Raw genomic sequence first — 20,585 nt, forward strand, 5'->3', positions numbered from 1 at the left:
GCCTTTAATCCCAGCACTCGGGAGGCAGAGGCAGGTGGATCTCTGTGAGTTCGAGGCCAACCTGGTCCAAGAGAGGCTCCAAAGCTACACAGAGAAACCCTGTCTCTATCCCCCCCCCAAAAAAAACATGTTAAAATCTACCATTATAAATAATGATCTGTCTATTTCCTCTTTCAATCCTGTCAGTTTTTGAGGGTATGCTATTAGATAAATACAAATATTTATCGTTTCATAATAAAATACAAATACCTCTTATAAAATACAAATTTTCACTTAAGATGTATCTTTTATAAGTAGTGCCAAGGTGAACTTTTCTTCCCCTAACCACTCTAAAGGCCTTTACTTTAAAGTTAAGTACTGTTTGTATTTGCATTTCATGTTATTTCTGGTAAAACCAGATTTAAATGCTTTTTGTTTTCTTTCCTTCTATTTCTTTTTTTTTCTTTCCCTTCCTATTTTTGAGATTTATTATATTTCCTTATTCCACTGGTATATTCTTTTATTGGTTTTTAAAATAATCTGCAGCAGTGATTTATAAAGGTATGGAACTTTGATCAGTAATTTGTGGGAAATTATAGCTCTGGATGATCTCCAAATAGAATGTAGCTGTCTTCTACCAAGAATACTCAAGCACCACTCTACAAATAGCTGAGGCTAGTCTGTCATGGTCTGTGTTTAACTCTAGCCAATATAACTTGGTATTCACAACAGCTTTCACTAACTGAAATGCAATTTTTGTCCCCTGGAAAGACTGCTAGATTCTGGCTACTTTGTTTATAAATCTGAGCCCAAACTCGTAGAATTTGGACTTAATAAATACTTAAAAGTAGATATTGCTTACAGAAACCTCAACTCCCAATGGTTCTCAGGATCTTGTCTCCTCCTAAATATCCATTCATTTCACAGTCTGCTCCCTCAGGCTTCTGCAGCCCTCACTCATGCCTGCTCAAAGCTGCTGTTCCTCTGACATCTGTCATGAATTGGTAAGATATGTCCCAAAGGAAAATTTTATCTCGCCCCACATATTTGCCTGGTCCCCGAATCACTAGCTGTCTGTCTCCATTGCCTCCTTCCTCTTCGGCCCCTCAGGTACATGTGCAAGTGTGGTTGTCCGTGTAGGGTGGGGAAAGACAGGCAGAAGGTTTTTCTGGTATTGGGTATCTAAGAAAGAAATGCAAAAACTGCGACTTCTTAGGCATCATATGACTTGGTCAGAAAGTCCTAACATTATTTCTTCCTGGGTCCTAATAACTTCAGCTGTCCATGGTTGTTAGGCCCTCGGCATCTTTTGGACTACTGCAAAAGCTGTAGTAGAGATTTCCAATTTCAAATCATATACTTCACCAGAAATTTTTCAGTTTAGCTGCACATCATTATAGAGTTGCTACTGAGATGTACAGATGTCTAGGCCCTATTCACAAAGACAGAGTAATCAAACTGTTAGGATATCACAGAACTCCATCACTACCAGGAAACACAAAAACACTTCCTTCCCAAGTGACTGTCATCATCCCACAGTTGCCATATGGAAAGAAAAATAATTATACTTCTACTCTAAGTGTCCTTTCAAAATTAAAATCTGATTATGTCACAAATAAACCTTGATAATCTTTACCTTCCTATAAACAAATCCCATAGGTACACGATATAAAATTTGTACTTACATATGTGAATAAGAAAAAATCAAAGGCTGAAAAGCAGAAAACAGTGCAGACACAGCTAGGAAGAGAAGAGGGCAAAAGCTCCAGGGGCAAGGTAAAACCAAGAGTGAGGGATGTGAACACGAATAACAAACAAAGTGCGAGGTCTCGACTCCGTGGTTCACAGGAAGAGCCAACTCATGAAGCTCCAACACACGTGAAGACTTCTGACAGAGAACTGTCTTGGAAGAAGAGGCATTTGCACTCCATTGTATATCTAGCCGCCAATATCACCAAAAATACAGCAGACTACCAAATGTGATTTCTGGGCTTATTTCTAGACTTGGATATGACAAAAACAGGTTGACTACCATTACAAAATCTCTATGCGGTTGTTATAATTATGCAAATTGCTTGTTTTATGGGATTCTGTTGATGCCTATTATGTTGATTCTAGTGGAATCGTCTGAGAGATAGGCCTAAACACACCCATGAGGGATTATCTTGATTACATTAACTGCTGTGGAAGGACCCATCTTAGCTGTGAGGAAGACCATACCTTGGGTTAAGACCCTGGACTATATAAAAATGGAAAAATCAAGCTAAGTACTGGCATTCATTCATCACTCTGTACCTGGGTTCCCAACATGATGGATTGTACTCTTAAATTGTGAGTCAGGATAAGCCCTTTCTCCCTCAAATTATTTATCATAGTACTTTATAAAATCAACAAGAAAAGAAACTGAGAAGAAAATTTCATAAAATTTGACAATTATTTCCTTCAACTACATATTTGGAAAACCAATCAAATTTTCAAAACAAATTGATAAAACATCTGAACTTCACCATACACAACTCTATTGTCAATATAAAAGTAAACTAAATATATTACTCAAAGACATTTAGAAAATGTTGAAAAAGTGGAATTACTTTGTTAGTCACAGTGTTGATTGCCAGAGTTGGAGAGGCACTTCCCGAAATAATACACTCCATTCCCAAAGAATCTGAATCTATGCTATATGGAGTTGAGGCCTAAAATATAAGAACAAAATAAACAATTATTAGCTCGTATATCCAACAGTTAGACACAGTTTGAAAGGGATTTTGTCAAAATCTCCAACATCTAGTTTTGTGTTTTTTAAATATGAAAATGAGTATCTATTAAAATCCCTTCCAAATTCTTACTATATTATTAACTACTACTGACCTATTTCTATCAAGTCTACTGGTACAGCTACCCCCTTACAACTTCAGTGAATCTCAAGTTAGGGAAGTGTAGGGTGGAGCTGGCTCCCAAGAACCTTCTTCACTTCTCCTTTTCAGCCAGTTATCTACTCATAGCTGCAGGCTTGGAACTACCTCTCCCAGGCTTATCTGCAGCTAGCTGCAGCCCTGTGACTATGTCAGTAGTCAATGAAATGTGAGTAAAACATGAAATGTCTGCAGCTTTCTTTGAAAGAAGCTTACTTGCCTGCAATCTCTTTCCCTTATATTATGCACTGGAACATACATATGATAGGACTAGTCTTGTTTATCCTGAAAGCTGAGTTAGGCAACAACAAAGAAACACTGGAAAAACAAGATTAGAAAGAATCTGGGCATCTGAATGACAGCAGAACAACAGGACTCTGTGTCCTTCTGAACCAATCTACACTTCTGCCTTCACCTGAGAAATATATATATATAGTTTAAGCCTCTCTGGTATAATATTATTGCTATTGCGTGCACATAAAACAACAAAACAATATCATAAGTAATATGTGCTATGTACTGCTAAACATAAGGTTCCAAAACATTACACAATGTTGTCTGTTTTTAAAGAGTGTGTGTCTCAAAAATTCAACATCAATGTTAAAAGTTTAAGAAAAAAATATAAATAACTTGTAACCATGGTGCCAATTTCTCTGGATAGAACTCTGACCTTCACATGCCATACCTGAGCACGACTCTTAAAGCTCATACTTGGAGCTAGTTTCATTTAGTAACAGTAATTGTGGGCTTGCATGAGGTCCAAGGCTCTGGATTCATCCTACCCCCAAGAAAGCAACAAGAAGCCCTAAAGAAAAATTAATCTACAGATGTCCATCTACGATTAAGATGTTAGAATGAATGAGATATTAAAATGGCTATTAATATGCTCATGAAATAAAGAACATTTGAACAAAAATAAGGAAAAGCTCAGTGAAGAAAAACACAAAAATGAATAAAATAAAAACTAGGTAAATACCATTTGTGAAAGAAAATTAATCAGTGGCATTGGCTTTATATAAGAATTGAAGGGGGCTGGAGAGATGGCTCAGTGGTTTAGAGCATTGCCTGCTCTTCCAAAGGTTCTGAGTTCAATTCCCAGCAACCACATGGTGGCTCACAACCATCTGTAATGAGGTCTGGTGCCCTCTTCTGGCCTGCAGACATACACACAGACAGAATATTGTATACATAATAAATAAATATTTTTAAAAAAATGGAAAAGGAGGGGCTGGAGAGATGGCTCAGAGGGTAAGAGTACAGGCTGCTCTTCCAGAGGTCCCGAGTTCAATTCCCAGCAACCACATGGTGGCTCACAACCATCTGTAATGAGAGCTGGTGCCTTCCTTGCCAGCAGTACATTGTATGCTTACGAAATAAATAAAATCTTAAAAAAAAAAAAGAATGGAAAAGAAAGAGGAAAGAATTAGTAAACTAAAAGGTTTATCAATAGGAACAAATTAACCTGAACAAGAACTAGAGAAAAAAGAGAGCTTCAGAAACTTGTATGACTCACAAAAGGTCTCATCAGAGAATTCCCTCAATATCAGAACCAATAAGTGTCGTTTTTTTTATAAAGTAGGATGCAAAAATATTAAGAACCAGCAGTTTTTCTATTCAACAATGAATTTGCACATACTCATGAAACCAACCAAATTCATAAGAGCTCCCCACCAAAATCTAATATCCAAGCTCATCAAAGTGAAACACTTTTACATGGAAAATGACAAAGAACTTTAGAAAGAAACCGAAGGAAAACACTAAAATGGCAGAAAGGCCTTTCACATGTATTAAGTGAGAACACTTAAAATGGTCACACTGCCTAAGGTAAATTATAAATTCAAGACAATACTCAAAATACAAGTGCATTCTTCACAGAACCAGGAAAACCAACCAACCTACACTCATATAGAAGGGGAGATAAACAAAAACTACAAAACAAACAAACAAAAAACAAAGCCAATTTTGAACAAAAAGAGCAAAGCTACAGGTATCACAACATCTGTTTTCATATATAACAACAGAGCCATAGTAACAAAACCAGCACAATACCAATATAAAAACAGACAGACATTTAGGTTAATGGACAAGACAACCCAGAAATAAATTCCCTCATTCTCAGTGTGCTGAATTTTTTCATCAGCTTGATACAAGCTTGGGTCACATGGGAAGAAGAAACCTCTGTTGATAAAATGCCCCCTATCAGACAGGCCTACAGGTGGGCATTTTTCTTGATTAATGATTGATTAATGATTGATGAGGGGGTCCAGCCAACTGTGGGCAGTGCCACCACTGGGCAAGTGGCCCCTGGGTGGTGTAGGAGTTCCTTCTGTATTTGTGTTGCTTTCATTGGTTGAATAAAGAAACTGCCTTGGCTTTTGATAGGGCAGAACTTAGATAGGCGTGGAAAAGAGAACAGGATGCTGGGAAGAAGGGCAGTATGGCAGATGCCATGAAGCTCCAGCCTGAGACTGACATTGGTTAGGATTTTTCCTGGTAAGCCACAACCTCGTGGTGTTAAACAGATTGGTAGAAATGGGTTAGATCAGGATGTAAGAGTTGGCCATGAAGAGGCTAGATATAATGGGCCAGGCAGTAATTTAATTAATACAATTTCTGTGTGGTTATTTTGGGTGTAAGCTAACCGGGCAGGACAAAACAAAAGGACCTGCTCTCCTTACAACACCCAGGTACATTAAAAAAGCCATTTAAGCAAGCTACAGAAAACAAGGTAGCTGGCAGCATTACTCTTTTGTTTCTACTTGAGTTCTTGCCTTGGCTTCTTTCAATAATGGTCTGTAATGGGGAGTGTGAAACTAGTAAAACCTTTCCTCTACAAATTGCTTTTGGTCATGGTCTTTATCAAAACAATAGAATGCAAACTCGGACACACAGCTACCCGATTCTAATCAAAGGTACCAAGTACATACACCAGACCAAGTATAGCTTCTTAATAAAAGATGGCGGAGGAAACTGGATAACCATATGCACTGAAACTGAAGACCAACAAACATCAACTTAGAATGGGTCAAAGGCCTTAAAGTAAGACCTAAAACTGAAAACTCCAGAAGGAAATCATAGGGTAAATGTTTTAAGGCAGTGGCATAGCCAATGATTTTCTGGATAGAACTATAGAAGCACATTTCATTAAGAAATGAAATCACATCAAACTAAAAGACTTCTGTATATAGCAAGCAGAATATCAATGAGACATTCTATACAACAGAAGATGTCAGTTGTTTATCTGATGAGGGCTAGCATCTAAAAAACTAGTCCAATTAAAAGGTGATAAATGTTCTAAAAATAAGCTAAAAAAAAATCTACGAAAAAGCCAGGCATGGTGGGGCACAGCTTTAATCCCAATGTTCCCAACACTGGGTGAGGCAGATGGCAGGAGAATCTCTGTTAATTCAAGGTCATCCTGGTCTACATAGCAATCTCTAGGGTAGAGTCAAAAACAAAACAAAAAGAATACATAAAAACAAATGTTGAATATGATTAAAAATGAAAAATGCACATTAAATCTATAACCATCTTACTCCACTCAGAACAAAGAAAAATGCTGATAAGATGTGATAACAAAGAAATGCTCATACACTGTTAGCAGCAGTGTAACTAAAGTCATTACAGGAATCAGTATGAAGTTTCCTTAGAAATTAAAATTAGGGGCTGGAGAGTCGACTCAGTCATTAAGAACACTTGTTGTCCTTCCAGAGGGCCAGGGTTTGGTTCCCAGAACCCACATGGTAGTTTACAACTGTGGTCTGTAAGTCTAAGTTCAAAGGGATCCAATGTCCTCTTCCAACCTCTGTGAGTACCAGGCACACATTTGGTGCAGACGTACATGCAAGCAAAATACTCAGGCAGATAAAATAATAAAATAAATTCAGAACCACATCACTCAGCTTTCCTACTCTGTGGTATGCAACAATGAAAGACAACACTCTCTATTAACCCATATATATCAGAACTATTCTTAGCTAAGAGATGTGGTGTAGGACAAGGGTCTGTATTCTGTCAATTATATTTTAAATAAACATTGACTGGCCAGTAGCCAGGCAGGAAGCACAGGCGGGACAACTAGACAGGTAGACAGGAACAGGAGAATTCTGGGAAGAGGAAAGCTTGGTCCACAGTCCTGACCCAGCCACAAAAGAAATAAGATGTGAATGCTTCACTGAATAAAGTACCGAGCCACGTAGCTAGCACAGACAAGAATAACGGGCTAATATAAGTTATAAGAGTTAATAAGAAGCCTGAGCTAAGCCGGGCGATGGTGGCGCACGCCTTTAATCCCAGCACTCGGGAGGCAGAGGCAGGCGGATCTCTGTGAGTTCGAGACCAGCCTGGTCTACAGAGCTAGTTCCAGGACAGGCTCCAAAGCCACAGAGAAACCCTGTCTCAAAAAACAAAAACAAAAACAAAAAAGAAAAGAAGCCTGAGCTAATGAGCCAATCAGTTTATAACTAGTTATAACTAGTGTAGACCTCTGTGTGATTTCTTTGGGATTTAACGATTGTGGTAACTGGGCAGGGCAGAAACTCAGACAACAGAGATGGCCATCAAGTTGTAGATAAATGTAGTATGCATTAAGTGTACATATGTACAAGTATGTATATATTAATACATACACAAAATGGAATATCTTTCAACCATGAAGAATGAGATCTTGCCATTTGCAGGAAATGAAATGACATTTCATGAAATAAGGCAGAGAAAGAGAAGTGTAATGTTTACATATTCTCGTATGTGGAAACTAAAACAAACCCTTCCTTAAGTTGTTTTTGCAATCTCAAAGAGTGAAAAACTACTGACGACTGACTAGAAGGCTGTGGGAACCCACGTGTGACTCAGGTTTCCATCTGGAGTCATTTCTGACTTAAAGAAGTCCCTTGAGTTCAAGCTTGCCTGCTCTACTTTTTCCTATAACCTTGAGGGCTATGAGAGACTTCTGATTTAGCCCCACGAGAAAAAGAACACTCTTATCTAGTAGACAGTATACTGCTGATGACAAACCTCAGGAACATCAAACAGAAATTAAGGCTGCTTGCAGCAAGCACGTGTTGGAAAGGAGGCTGCTCACTCAAAGACAGGAATGTTTTTTTTTGGTTAGATACTGACTGACCGTCTATGCTGTGCTTTGTTCTGCTTTTGTATATAAGCAAGTTCTGAAATAAACTCTGGGCTGTTTGGATGCTTTGGCATGACCAGACAGACTTCCTGATTCTATCCTGTCTTCTGCTTCTTCTGACTTTTCTTTGGCCTCAAGGGCTCCTACAAATGGTGCCCAACGTGGGGCCTTCTGGGGAAGGGTGTCTTCGTAGGGACACCTCAGATTCCAAGGGCGCTCAGAGGTGTGGTTAAGTATATCCAGGGAGTATCAGCAGTTTGTGCAGTGTAAATATAAAAAAACTAAGCGTGCAGTGTAAATACAAAACAGAGGTTAGCTGTGTGGTATAAAAAAAAACAAACAAACAAACAAACAAAAAGTAGCTCGAGTTCGAGGCCAGCCTGGTCTACAAGAGCTAGTTCCAGGACAGGAACCAAAAAGCTACGGAGAAGCCCTATCTCGAAAAATAAAAAGTAGCTCGAGTATAATTGTAAAGCAAGAAGTAATTTGTACATAAGTGTAAAAAAAGTATATGGTTCAAGAAAACAGCAAATGGCTGCTTATACATTTACTTATAGATACTTTAAAGGTTAAGGGTACTAAGGAAGGACAACAGCAATTGCTTTAGTTTTTGAAATGTGTAAAGGATGTGTGTCCCTGTTTCCCTGGAGAAGGGAGTATGAATCCAGAAATTCAAAAAGGTATGTGTAAATGAATGAGCCTGTCTGTTTTTGTCTAGTGACCTTCTTTGTTATCCTGGAAGAGATGAGGCAGGCAGCCTCTGCCTCTAGCCTTCTGTACATTTTTACTGGATCAATTCCAGGACTTTGGGTGACAAAAGACAAACTTCTTTAAAGAGAGGAATGGCCAGGGCCACCACCTTTCTTCTTTGTTCTCTGGCCCACCGGTGGATGGAGACACTACAGGGAGACATGTGCATGTGTACGGGTTGCAGAGAATCGACTGCTTGCAGTTGAAAAACTGTACGGTTGTGAAACAGGAAATATTTGATTGTGGCCGGAGAAGTTAACAATTTTTTTTTTCCCCAGGGAATACTGGTAGTCAAGGACACTGTGCCCATCAGCACGGCTCCCTTATTTCTTTCCTAAGCCAAGTTCTTCTTCACTGTGACAACACTCAAGGTCTCTTCTGCTGGCCAGAAGTTTCTCATCTTAACCCTTCTCTGTCTTGATACTGCTTGAAAAAATGTTGAGTTATACCAACCTGTGTACTTTGGAAAGTGTTGACTTTAAAGTAAAAGTTAAGGATGCATTATGTTTGGGGAAAATTATGCTTTTGTTTTCACAGAAAAAAAAATTATAGGTTTTAATCATTTAGATCCAATGGGTTACAAATACTTATCTTTAAAGAAAATTGGGTACAAATTATTATTGATTAAGATAAAAAACCCTGCTAGTTTCAAGTTTCACATTAGTACAGGTTTTTATATGTTAATGCAAAATTAAATTATTCTTATTGTGATACATACATATATATTATGTATTTTGGCTCTTGTTTAAAATGTATCTATGCAATGTTCTGGATTGCTGGAAGAATTCACGAGGTGACAATGATTGAGATTTGCATTTTGTCTAAAGGACAAGAGGGCAAATAAGAGACTAAAATGACAAAAAAATTCATCTATGTACAATGCTGAGTTTATAAGGAAACTATAAAAAATATTAAATATCTAACCATGTTACGCTAATTCTGATTAATTTCCTCCATTAATAAGGCTGGTGATTCTTCACTGAAGAATAGTTATGTTAATTATGCGATCATGTTCTTTAAAGGTGAAAGACTGAGGTTATATACAAGTTAATAATTAATTATCATAGTGCAACCCTCTGAGTTATAGAGTTCTATATGATTGGCCCCCTATAAAATAGCAAGGCTAAAGCTCTTAGCTATTCAGACTTCTATAGAGAAGTCCAAACGTGTTCTTAAAAACTTCAACATCACATCCATGGTTGGTAAATGAAAACTGAAGTCTAACTGCTCCTATGATGGTTAGTCATAGGACAAAATGCTTGTGTTATGAGTAAATATTAATTCTGAGGGTTGAAAAAATAAAAAACTAAAAACAGGTTGGAAAGACTTAAAGGCATAAAAGCTTAAAGATTATATGGGTCTGAGAGGATGTTCTAAAAATATAAATAAAATTTAGAAAAAAAAATAATGGCCTAAGATGTATATAAAAGTTTACAAAATTTCTTTACCTTTTCATAATAATATTATACTAGGATTTCAAAAGTTCAGAGTTTAACATTAATAGAGTTCTGACAAGCTAATAGAATAATCATTGCTTGCTGTTTGGGTCACAAGCTCAAGATTTTAAATTTCTTTTGGTTGTCTTCTGAATATAGGCTTATATGCTGTTTAATCCAAATCATAATTTTTGTTAGGACTCAGGATATGAGTCTACTCTTGTTCTTACAGATACCTATTACCTCCTTTTTCTACAATATGGATTTCAGTATGGAATAATAATGCTAATATCTAAAACTTTTATGTCCTTTTATAAAATGGAGATGCATACAAACTTCAAAAAATTAAAAAAATTATATACCTTAAATCTACTTCTCACAAGTGAAAATGATTACAGTATTTTTTCTCTCTCCTGGTCTTGGGACTCTTCCCCTTCACCACGGAGTCATACCAACACAGGCACACAGATTGTATACAAGTGATTCTTATATGGATCAAAGTAGGAAAAACACCTGTGAAATGGTTGTTATTTAAAATCAACCCTCAGTGCTGGAGGTGCAGAGCAAAGAAAGATACCAGGCTGAAGCTCAGCTGGCCAGGGTGTGAGTCTCACAGAGCAGGTGTGCCCTAATACAACAAAACCTTCAAGCAATCCCTAAACTACCCCCTTTGCTCAAAGGGTGAAGATCAAACAAAATGGTTCTGAAAAATGCTCTGAAACTACATAACAGTATCAAACAAAAATTTTACTTTGCTTATGATTACAGACACTCTACTGGAAAAGAACTGTTAGTCTACATTTCTGGTATGCTCAACACTCACGAATCATGATAATGAGCTTTACCCGTTCTACAGATCGTGCCCTCTTCTTTGAACGAGTAGGCAGCGTATCTTCCTTCGGATTGGTGTCTATGGCCCAGTAAGACCCCTAAAGATAAAGGAATAAATGACATTAATTGTATATTGCAGCAAACCATAAAACACTTAAAGAAATATTTATAATCTTCTCCAAAACCAAACATTTTGCAAATATGACAAAAGACAAAAACATGGGAAGCTGCTCATTTGCATTGGTTGTCCCCATAGCTGAGCCCCAGGCCCCCCACTGCTAGCTAGCTACACCTCCAGCCCATTTTGGAAACTTTTAATCTTGAAATAGGATCTCACTGAGTTACCCAAGTGAGTCTCATCTTTGTGGTCCTCCTGCTTCAGCTTCGTGTACTGTAGCGATTACAGGTATGTACAACCCCACTCAGAAAAATTCTAATTTTAAATCAAGAAAAGGGAAGCTCATGGCTAAATTTATGAGAGAAGAGACCACAGTTACAGAGCTCAGTTCAAGGGTTCTTGCCACAGCTGAATCAAGAAGAAAGCAACAGCCAAATGTTTTTAGTATGTGACTCACTCTTACTTTATTTTAAAAAACTGTGTGTATGGGGGTGGGGTGCTTTGAGCGTGTGGTTGTGCATTCCTAAGCACACATATTGTAGCCAGAGCACCGTATCAGATGTCTCCTTTATCATGTTTTACCTTACTGCAATGAGACAGGCCTCTCACTGACCTAAAAGCTCACTGGTTCACAAGTGGGGGCAGGGGCAGGCTGGAGGCTGTGAGCATTCCAGAGCTGCCTGTCTCCAGCCCTCAATGGTGGGATTACAAGAACATGCAACCATACCTAGCTTTTTATGTGATGGCTGGAATTTAAACTCAGGCCCTCATACTTGCAGATCAAACACTATCACCTCCTAGCTATATCCCAAGTTCCTGTAACTGATTCTTAGTAATGGTTATATTATATAGAGATTTATACCTAAAAGTATTTTGCAGTTAAAGATACTCTAGTTTCTATAGCCTGAGACCCACAAATCTAAATGTTAAGAAGAAAATTTATAAATACAACTACTTGATTTTATCTACGTAAGAGCACCCTCAAGCCCGTGCATAAATCTTTAATTGCTTATTCTGTCATAATTTGTTTTCACTATATTCCTTGATAGTTTTCCTATTATTCATTTACAAATACGTATTGAGCACCCACCATGTTTCATACACTCAAGAAAACTAAACAAATCAGGTAATCTGTACATTATATAGATGAGGAGACCAAAACTCAGAAAAACAACATTGCTGAGCTTTGATCCTTAGTTCCTCATGTGTGCACACACAGCCATCTGAAAGAAGAGAAGGAATAAGAAGGGGAAAGGGTGAGACGATGTGTTTCAGAAATGGGAATACAATGTGTATCCCAGTGTGCTGGCTAGTCAACATGACACAAACTAGTGTCATCTGAGCAGAAGAAACCTTGACTCAGAAACTGTAGGCAGGTCTGTAAGAACATTTTCTTAATTAGCAACTGATATGGGGAAGCTCAGCCCATTGTGGGTGGTATCATCCTGGGCTGGTGGTCCTGGGTTCCATAAGAAAGCAGGCTGAGCAAGCTGTGAGGAGGAAGCCAGTACCCCTCCATGACCTCTACGTAAACTCTTGCCTCCAGATTCCTGCCCTAAATACTTTCAACAATGAACTGCTGTATGGAAGGAGGAGTGAAATAACCTCCCCAAGTTGCATTTGGTCAGTGTTTCATCACAGCAATAGAAGCCTTACATAATATGCCAGATTGACACATGATTAGCTGAAGTAATTTACTCAGACTCAGTCTTGCTTTCAGTATTTCATTTATCTACCCCAGCTGCTTGTTCAACAGCACTGAGCACCAAAGGAGAAACAGTGCTCCTCTCAAGCTCACACTTTAGCCAAACATGATTACTGTACATAGGGCATGTTGGTGTGTGTGCCCACAGTGCATGATCAGAGGACAACTCTACGGAATTAGTTCTCTCCTTCCACCTTTATGTGTGCACCAGGTATGGAGCTAAGGTTTGAAGGGTAAGTACTTTATCTGCTGTGCTGTCCTGATGCCTCCCTCCTCCCCGTATGTGTGTGCCACTATGTCTGATTTACAAGCTGTTAGGAGCAAACTCAGGACTTTGTGCACATTAGGCAAGCAATCTACCAAATGAACTCTATCTGCAGCCCAAATCAGTTCTGTAGACACAATGTTTCAAGCCTCTGCATCCTAACCTTAACAGTAGTTGCACTATCTACAATATGCATTCTACCACTAACCAACCCATGTTCCACCTTCAAACTTACTCTAAATATTAACCAAGGAAATCATGTTCTTCCTGCCATACCCGTGAATTTACCATTCCCTCTCTTTTTAACAGTCCTGCACTTTTTACCTGTTTAGATCACCGACTGCACTTCACATTATTACTATAGTTTCCTCTAGGCTCTGGACTCCTTAAGGACAAGAGTTACTTTACTCATTTCTGTATGATTACAGTGCCAGGTACAACAGAAGACACAAAGTCAAGTACTCAAAGTCAATCTCTACTGAAATAAAAAGGAAAAAAAAAAAACCACTGTTCAACAACCTAGATAAAAAATGTCAGTGTAGAGGGGTATGATAGCAGGTCCAGGTGCTAATATATTCAGACACCTGAGCTTCACACTGGTCTCATCCTAAAGCAACTGCCAGCATATGCCTCTATGCTATCCTTTCAAGTGGCCACTGCTTTGCAATTAATGAGTCTACTGGATCTGATATAAATGTGACCAGAACCATGTAAAACATAGATGTTCTAGAAAGCATGAACCAGTACCTAACTGGAAGCTTATAATGATTAAAAGAATGGCATTCTAGTCTTAAAAAAAAAAAAAGTAATGAATTAGCATAGTAGTTTCTATATCCTAAATCTCACAAATCCAAGTCTTGACCATAACAATTTACATGAGTTTATGAGTAGTGTTTAGCTAGCATTTCAAAATCTAAGAAGGAAAAATTTACTGAGTTATATAAACTGAAAATTACAAAACTGTGTTCATGGAAATGATAAATGCCGGTGTTTGGTTTTTGGATTACTGTGTATACATGTATTAATCTGGGGAAATCACTCAATGTCCAAACTGTAGATTTATACATCAAAATACAAATACAAAAGCAGGGATAATGAGAAGGCCCAGTGCTTAAGAACATTTGTTGTTCTTGCAGAGAACCCAAGCTCAGCATCCACATGGTGGCTAATAACCATTTGTAACTCCATTTCCAGAGGATCTGATACTCTCCTCTTCTGGCTTGCATAGGCACTGCACACGCATGGTGCACATTCATACATGCAGGTAAAACACCCATATACACAAAATAAAAATAAACAAATATACTAAAAAATGTTCTTATACATAAAATACTACATGGAGATCAACAATAGGGCAAAATCTGTTATAAGTACTTTTCCATGCTGAGACATCTCACCACCCAGTTTTATTTTTAAAATCAACTTCCCTGAAGATTTAAAACAAAAACCAAAATGTACCCATTAAGCAAATAATTCAAAAAGTCGTGATAATATGCACACCATGTAATCAGCATCCAAATCAAAGCCAAAGAACATCCATCACCCTCAACAGTTTCTGTGTAGTACAGTAAGTTACCTTCCTTTGCCTACCATCTCCATCACATAAACCAGAAGTTTGCTTCCTATCATTATACTCTAGCTTTGCCTTTTCTAGAATTTTGTGTAAGTGGACCCAAACTGTTAAAATACTTCCCACGCAGCTGGGCGGTGGTGGCGCACGCCTTTAATCCCAGCACTCAGGAGGCTTACGCAGGCAGATCTCTGTGAGTTCGAGGCCAGCCTGATCTACAAGAGTTAGTTCCAGGACAGGCTCCAAAGGTACAGAGAAAGCCTGTCTCAAAAAACTTCCCACTCTTCTCAGTAATGTATAAAAATCTACTGCTCCATTCTTGCAACATGTGCTTTTCTGTTCAAGCTATCCAAGCGGTGTGTAGTTATGTCTCCTTGGTTCTAGTCTCATGATGAATGGTAATATGTCTCTTTCTTGTCAATTTCTTGATTTGTGTTAAAAATTTTTCATACATTCTAAATAACAAATCCTTTGTCAGATGTATGTACTGTTTCAGTCAATGCGGCATAGTGGTACTGTATAAGGATCAAAAAGGGTTTACTTCAATAAAGTCTAGTTTATCAAATGTCTTTCAAAACAAAGTAGCAGTCTTTCCCAAAATGAGAATTATTTTCTGCAATGCCTTCTTCTAAAAGTTTTATACTCTCAACTTCTATACTTAGGTCTCTATTTATTTCATTTGATTTTCAAGTGAAAATAAGTAAGTAAGGATCAGTATATTTTCCACCATGAAATACTGGACATTCTTGAGAGACTGTTATCCTATCAATTGAATACATTACTACCTATGTCAAAAAGTGAGCCAACTATATACATGAATCTGATTTTGCAATCTATCTGTCGAATTCCTCTCAACTGTGTTTCAATGACACTGGTTTTTGTAGTTGCATAAGATTTTGAAAACAAGCAATGTATAGCCTAAAACTTTGGGAGTTTTTTTTCAGGTCTTCTGTCCATAAAAACATGTGAGAGCCAGCTTGTCAATTTCTACAACTCTGACGTGACTTAAAAAACAAAAGTATTACATAAGCACACATCATCAACAGCAGCACGTCCTCTTCTCTGCAAACATGCTACTTCCTTTCCATTTGTGTATGCTTCCTCTATTTCTCCTGGTGATGTTTCCAGTAAGCAGATCTGCACCTATTTGCTAATACAGTTCATAATTGTGGATGCTACTGCTAGATGGAGCGCGTTAAATTTTCCACTGCCTTGCTAGTACATAGAGATTACACAACCCTGAATCCTGCATTCTATGACTGTGCTGAACTCATGTTCTAGTTGCTTTCACAGTCTTTCAGATTTTCTACAACAACAATCTGTGCAGAGTTTAACTTATTCTTTCTAAATTTAAATGTTCTTAATTTTCTTTCCTAACACTATCAACTATTGAATGAAAACAGGTGGCTTCAAGAATCCTCCCCTATTTTTAATCTCAGAAGGAAGTTACTTAACATCTTGTTTAAACACAATGTACAATTTTCATACATGTTTTTAATTAAAAAATCCCTAGTTTTTAGAATATTAAATGTTAAGATTCTTCGGTTTTCTCTTTCTTGTACAGTGAACCATATTAACTGAGTCTAATTTTAACCTTTACTATATCAGTGAGACAAATCCCACTTGATCACAATTTCCTCCTTTCTTCACAACAAAAATCTGAACTGGCAAACTTCTGGTTAAGGTTTTGGGGTCTGTGTTCATAAATATTGGTCTACAGTTTCTCCTCATCTCCTTTGCCCAACCCTAACTCTTATAGTAATGCTGACCTCATGAAGTAAGCTGGAAACTGCTTCGTGGGGGGGGGGGAAGGGAAAGAGAATTTTTATACACACATATATTTAAAAAATGCATAGGGTCGGTATTGCTTTTTTGTAGTTTCCATTCTAATCTCACTGCTTTTTCTTGACTCATTTCTTCTTAATTACTATTACAGATCCAGGTTCACCTTGGTTCAGGCTTGCCATGAGCTTTCAATCCTCCTGCCTCTGCTCCTAAGCATCTGGAATCACAGGCCTGCACTACCAGGGCCTGACTCAGATTACCACTCTTTGTTCTTTTCCCTTTTTCTGGGGGAGGTGCAAGCACTGCATTCCTGAAGAGGTCAGAGGGCTGACCTGTGGGAGTCAGTTCTCTCCTTCCATCATGTGAGTTAGAACTCAGGTTGCAAGACTTGGTGGCAAGCACCTGTTAAGATATCTTGTCAGCCCCATTCTGTTCCTTTCTTCTTACTGTGGACTCAATTCATCCTGTGTTTTTAACACATGAACAGGTCAAAAGTTTCACTTTTTTCTTACTTTCCTCATAAAGCATTTAAAGCTATAGTTTCTTTCAAAATAACTATCTTGGATAAGCCCCCAAATTGTCAGTTTTATTATCACTAAGTTCAAAATATTCCTGACTTTGACAAAGTGCTGTTGAGATCTGTAGCTGCTTTTCTGTCTCATTATTCAATTATGTGCTCAGAAATCTACTGAATTCGCTAGCAGTAACTGTGGGTTTGTGTACTTCTTTAATTTCTGAAGGATTTTGACTTTTTAGCTTTTCCTTTTGAAGCACTGATTTTGGACACAATTCTAATTTTCAGGCATTCCTGATATAAAAATTTATAAAATCTTACTCTTCTGCTTTCTCCAATGTGCCGGTCAATGCATTTTTCACTTATTTACTTTTCAGCTCTACACTGTACTCGGAGATTTTTGTCCTGTCCAGTTCTGCAGCTGTTCAATCCCAACAAAACACACAGAGGCTTATACTAATTATAAACTGTTTGGCCTATTAGCTCAGGCTTATTATTAACTAGCTCTCACAACTTAAATTAATCTATAATTCTTGTCTATGTTTAGCCATGTGGCTTGGTGCCTTTTCTCAGTATAGCATTTTCATCTTGTTTTCTCAGCAACTGGGTGGCTACTAACTCTTTTCCTTTCCTCTTCCCAGAATTCTCTTAGTCTGGTTGCCCCATCTATACTTCCTGCCTGGCCAGTGGCCAATTAGCATTTTATTAAAACAATACAAACAACCAATCTTCACAGGGTACAAAAGCATTATCCCACACTACACTTGCTATTCGTTTGTTTTCGTCATCTATTCTCTAAGCTATAGAAAACTTTTATATGCTCACAATTACTTGAATGTATTTTATCTTAACTACTAAATGGGGACACAGCCTTTCTGGAACTGAAAGCAGGGCCTCATACGTGTGCTGTACCAACAGTGAAAATACGTATCAGTACATATAGTTGTTCTGAAATGTATGTCTAAGTTAGGTCACCTGCTCCTTCCACTTGAGTTAGTGGTAGCTGCGGTAATTTCAAATTTTACTTCATTCATAACAATATTGTTTCTCATCTCTTTAGGCAAGTTTACAAGGAGATTTTCCTGAGTGATATACTGAGTTGATTTCTAACAAACATACTTTAGTATTCAGATGGTCATGTATTAATCCATAATGTTTATTCAAATCCCTGATATGGTTAGACTATGAACAATTATCACAACTCTACTTCCAAATGTATCTAGAAAACTAGTATTACAGTTTACCATAAACTTTTATGCATAGTTATAAAATTTTAAATAAATGTTATTTCATAAACATTTTTGCAAAGTAATAGAGGACAACAAAAAACAACCTTGAAATATTTTGTATGACCTATTCAGATTAATAAAATTCATAAATACAGAAAGCAAATGGTTACCAGGAGCTTAAAATGGGAGAAATGAGAAGAAAACATTAATGGAAACCATGTTCCTTTCTAAGAGATAAAATGGAAATGTCCTAGAGTTCAGTAGTAGGGGCTAAAGAACAGCTTTAGTAATATGCTGAAACTACCAGGCTATGGTATATAAATCCTTATCTAAATAAAAATGTATATTTGTAAGGGAGTATGGTAGTTTGAATGAGAACAGCCCCCACTGGCTCATATTTGGGAAGGATTAGAAAGTGTACACTCGTGGGTAAAGATGTGGCCTTGCTGGACTGTGTCACTAGGGATGGGCTATGAGGTTTCATAGCAAATCAGGATGTAAAACTCTCAGCTACTGCTCCAGTACCATGCCTCTCTGCTTCCAGCCATGATGACATGAACTAACCCTCTAAAACTGTAAGCAAGCTCCAGTTAAATGCTTTCTTTTATAAGAATTCTCTTGAACATGGTCTTCACAGAAAAAGAACAATAACTAAGATATGGGGGAAAAAAGAGTCAGAGACCTCTAATCTAATACTGATTATGCATGATATAGCCAAGTCACTGCCAGAAAACAAAATATTGTCTGGAAAGAATTCCTGTCTCCTGATTTCTAGCTAAGTTCCAGCTTTCCTTTAGGATATGCAAGCCACTAAGATTCTTCCCAAGAGTTTTATTCTAGTTTATATGCATGTGTAGATGTATGTGTGTATGTGTGCACCATGTGCATGCAGGCTCACAGAGACCAGAAGAGGGTGTCAGAAACCCTAGGATTAGAATTACAATGGTAGTGAGGTATCCAATGTGGGTACTGAGACATAAAATTCAATGACGAGAGTTTCTGCCACACATACTCAATGCCTTGGCCCAGCATCACACACAAACACACAAAAATCAATTAAAAACTAAGAACATTGCACAAAGATATAGGAACAATTCAAAAAGACAATTAAAAGCACCACCCACAAGTATTAATTTGAAATAAATCATGAACATAAATGTAAAGCATCAAACTTTTAGAAGAAACAGAAAAAAAAATTATTTACTAGTTGACTGCCTAAACAGCACACAATACTCACTAAACAGTAAACTAAAAATAAATTTTATTTCACTAGTAGCATTTAACACAACTACTCTTTTTACTTTTTGATTTATTATGTATACAACATTCTGCCTCCATGTATGCCCACACGCCAGAGGAGGGCGCCAGATCTCATTACAGATGGTTGTGAGCCACCATGTGGTTGCTGGGAATTGAACTCAGGACCTCTGGAAGAGCAGCCAGTGCCCTTAACCACTGAGCCATCTTTCCAGCCCCATGACTACTCTTTTTACAGCATAATTATAAAAATTAAAAGGCAAACCTCAGTCTGAGAAAATATTTTCATAACATACATCAAAGACTTCCATGAATAGGACACACTCAGTAATGACAACAACATTTTTTTTAAAGAGTTGAAAGGAACCTTCAGGAAAGATGCTTTTTTAAAAAAAATCAAGGTGATTAGGACTGGGCAAATCAAAACTGTTGGAAAGCAGCCACCTCTATTAGATCACATGTACACTCATATGCTTGACAACTCCATTTTTACAAGCTTCCTGACATGAAAAAAATCCTATGAAGAACTCAAAGACTACCATCTAAAGGCAGGTTTGACCAGATTTCACCTGGAATCAAGGCTAGAATGCAAAGAGCTCTGTGTTCTGTAAGTAATACACAAATGCAGGCGTCATGTCATACCAACAGAACTTATACAGTAAATACTCGTATATATCATGCACCCTCTACCAATATAAAGAACAAAATGCCTTACTCTCTGTAGCCACAAAGTTCAGAAACTAGAATTCCACAACTTTCACTAACTACATTTTCCAAAGTCAATCTACTACAAACTTCAAGACATACTAAAATGAACGTTAACTTCAAAGAAAAAAAACCTGTAACACACAAATAAAATCTCCACAGCATTCAGCAGAAAAGACCAAATAGTTAATCTATGAACACCAGAAAAATGAGGATTTTTTTTCAAAAATGAAACAGCCAAATATAACAACTCATGCTTCTAATTCTAGCACCTGGGAGAGATTGAGGCAGGAGGATAGCTGTGAGTTCTGTGATAGCTCTGAGTTGTGGGCCAGTTTGAACAGTAAGCTCCTGTAAGAAAAGAGGAGGGGAGGGGAGGGGAGAGGGAGACAAGGGGAAGA

At 37.7% G+C, this 20,585-nt stretch overlaps 1 protein-coding gene across 4 annotated transcripts in view; it reads right to left on the reverse strand.

Annotated features, from left to right (window-relative positions):
* The window catches only part of Foxj3 (forkhead box J3), a 103,535-nt gene that overhangs the window by 20,224 nt on the left and 62,726 nt on the right, over window positions 1-20,585 (reverse strand). For 3 of the 4 annotated variants that reach the window (XM_005353332.2, XM_026782062.1, XM_026782061.1), the window contains exons 5-6: window positions 11,051-11,134; window positions 2,571-2,672 (exon numbers count right to left, since the gene is read on the reverse strand). In XM_005353332.2, the coding sequence (XP_005353389.1) occupies window positions 2,571-2,672; window positions 11,051-11,134 (186 nt within the window). The remainder of the gene's footprint in view (window positions 1-2,570; window positions 2,673-11,050; window positions 11,135-20,585) is intronic. The other variant, XM_005353333.3, reaches the window with a different exon arrangement.

This window comes from Microtus ochrogaster, chromosome 10 (assembly GCF_000317375.1).
Source record: "Microtus ochrogaster isolate Prairie Vole_2 chromosome 10, MicOch1.0, whole genome shotgun sequence".
Classification (NCBI taxonomy): domain Eukaryota; kingdom Metazoa; phylum Chordata; class Mammalia; order Rodentia; family Cricetidae; genus Microtus; species Microtus ochrogaster.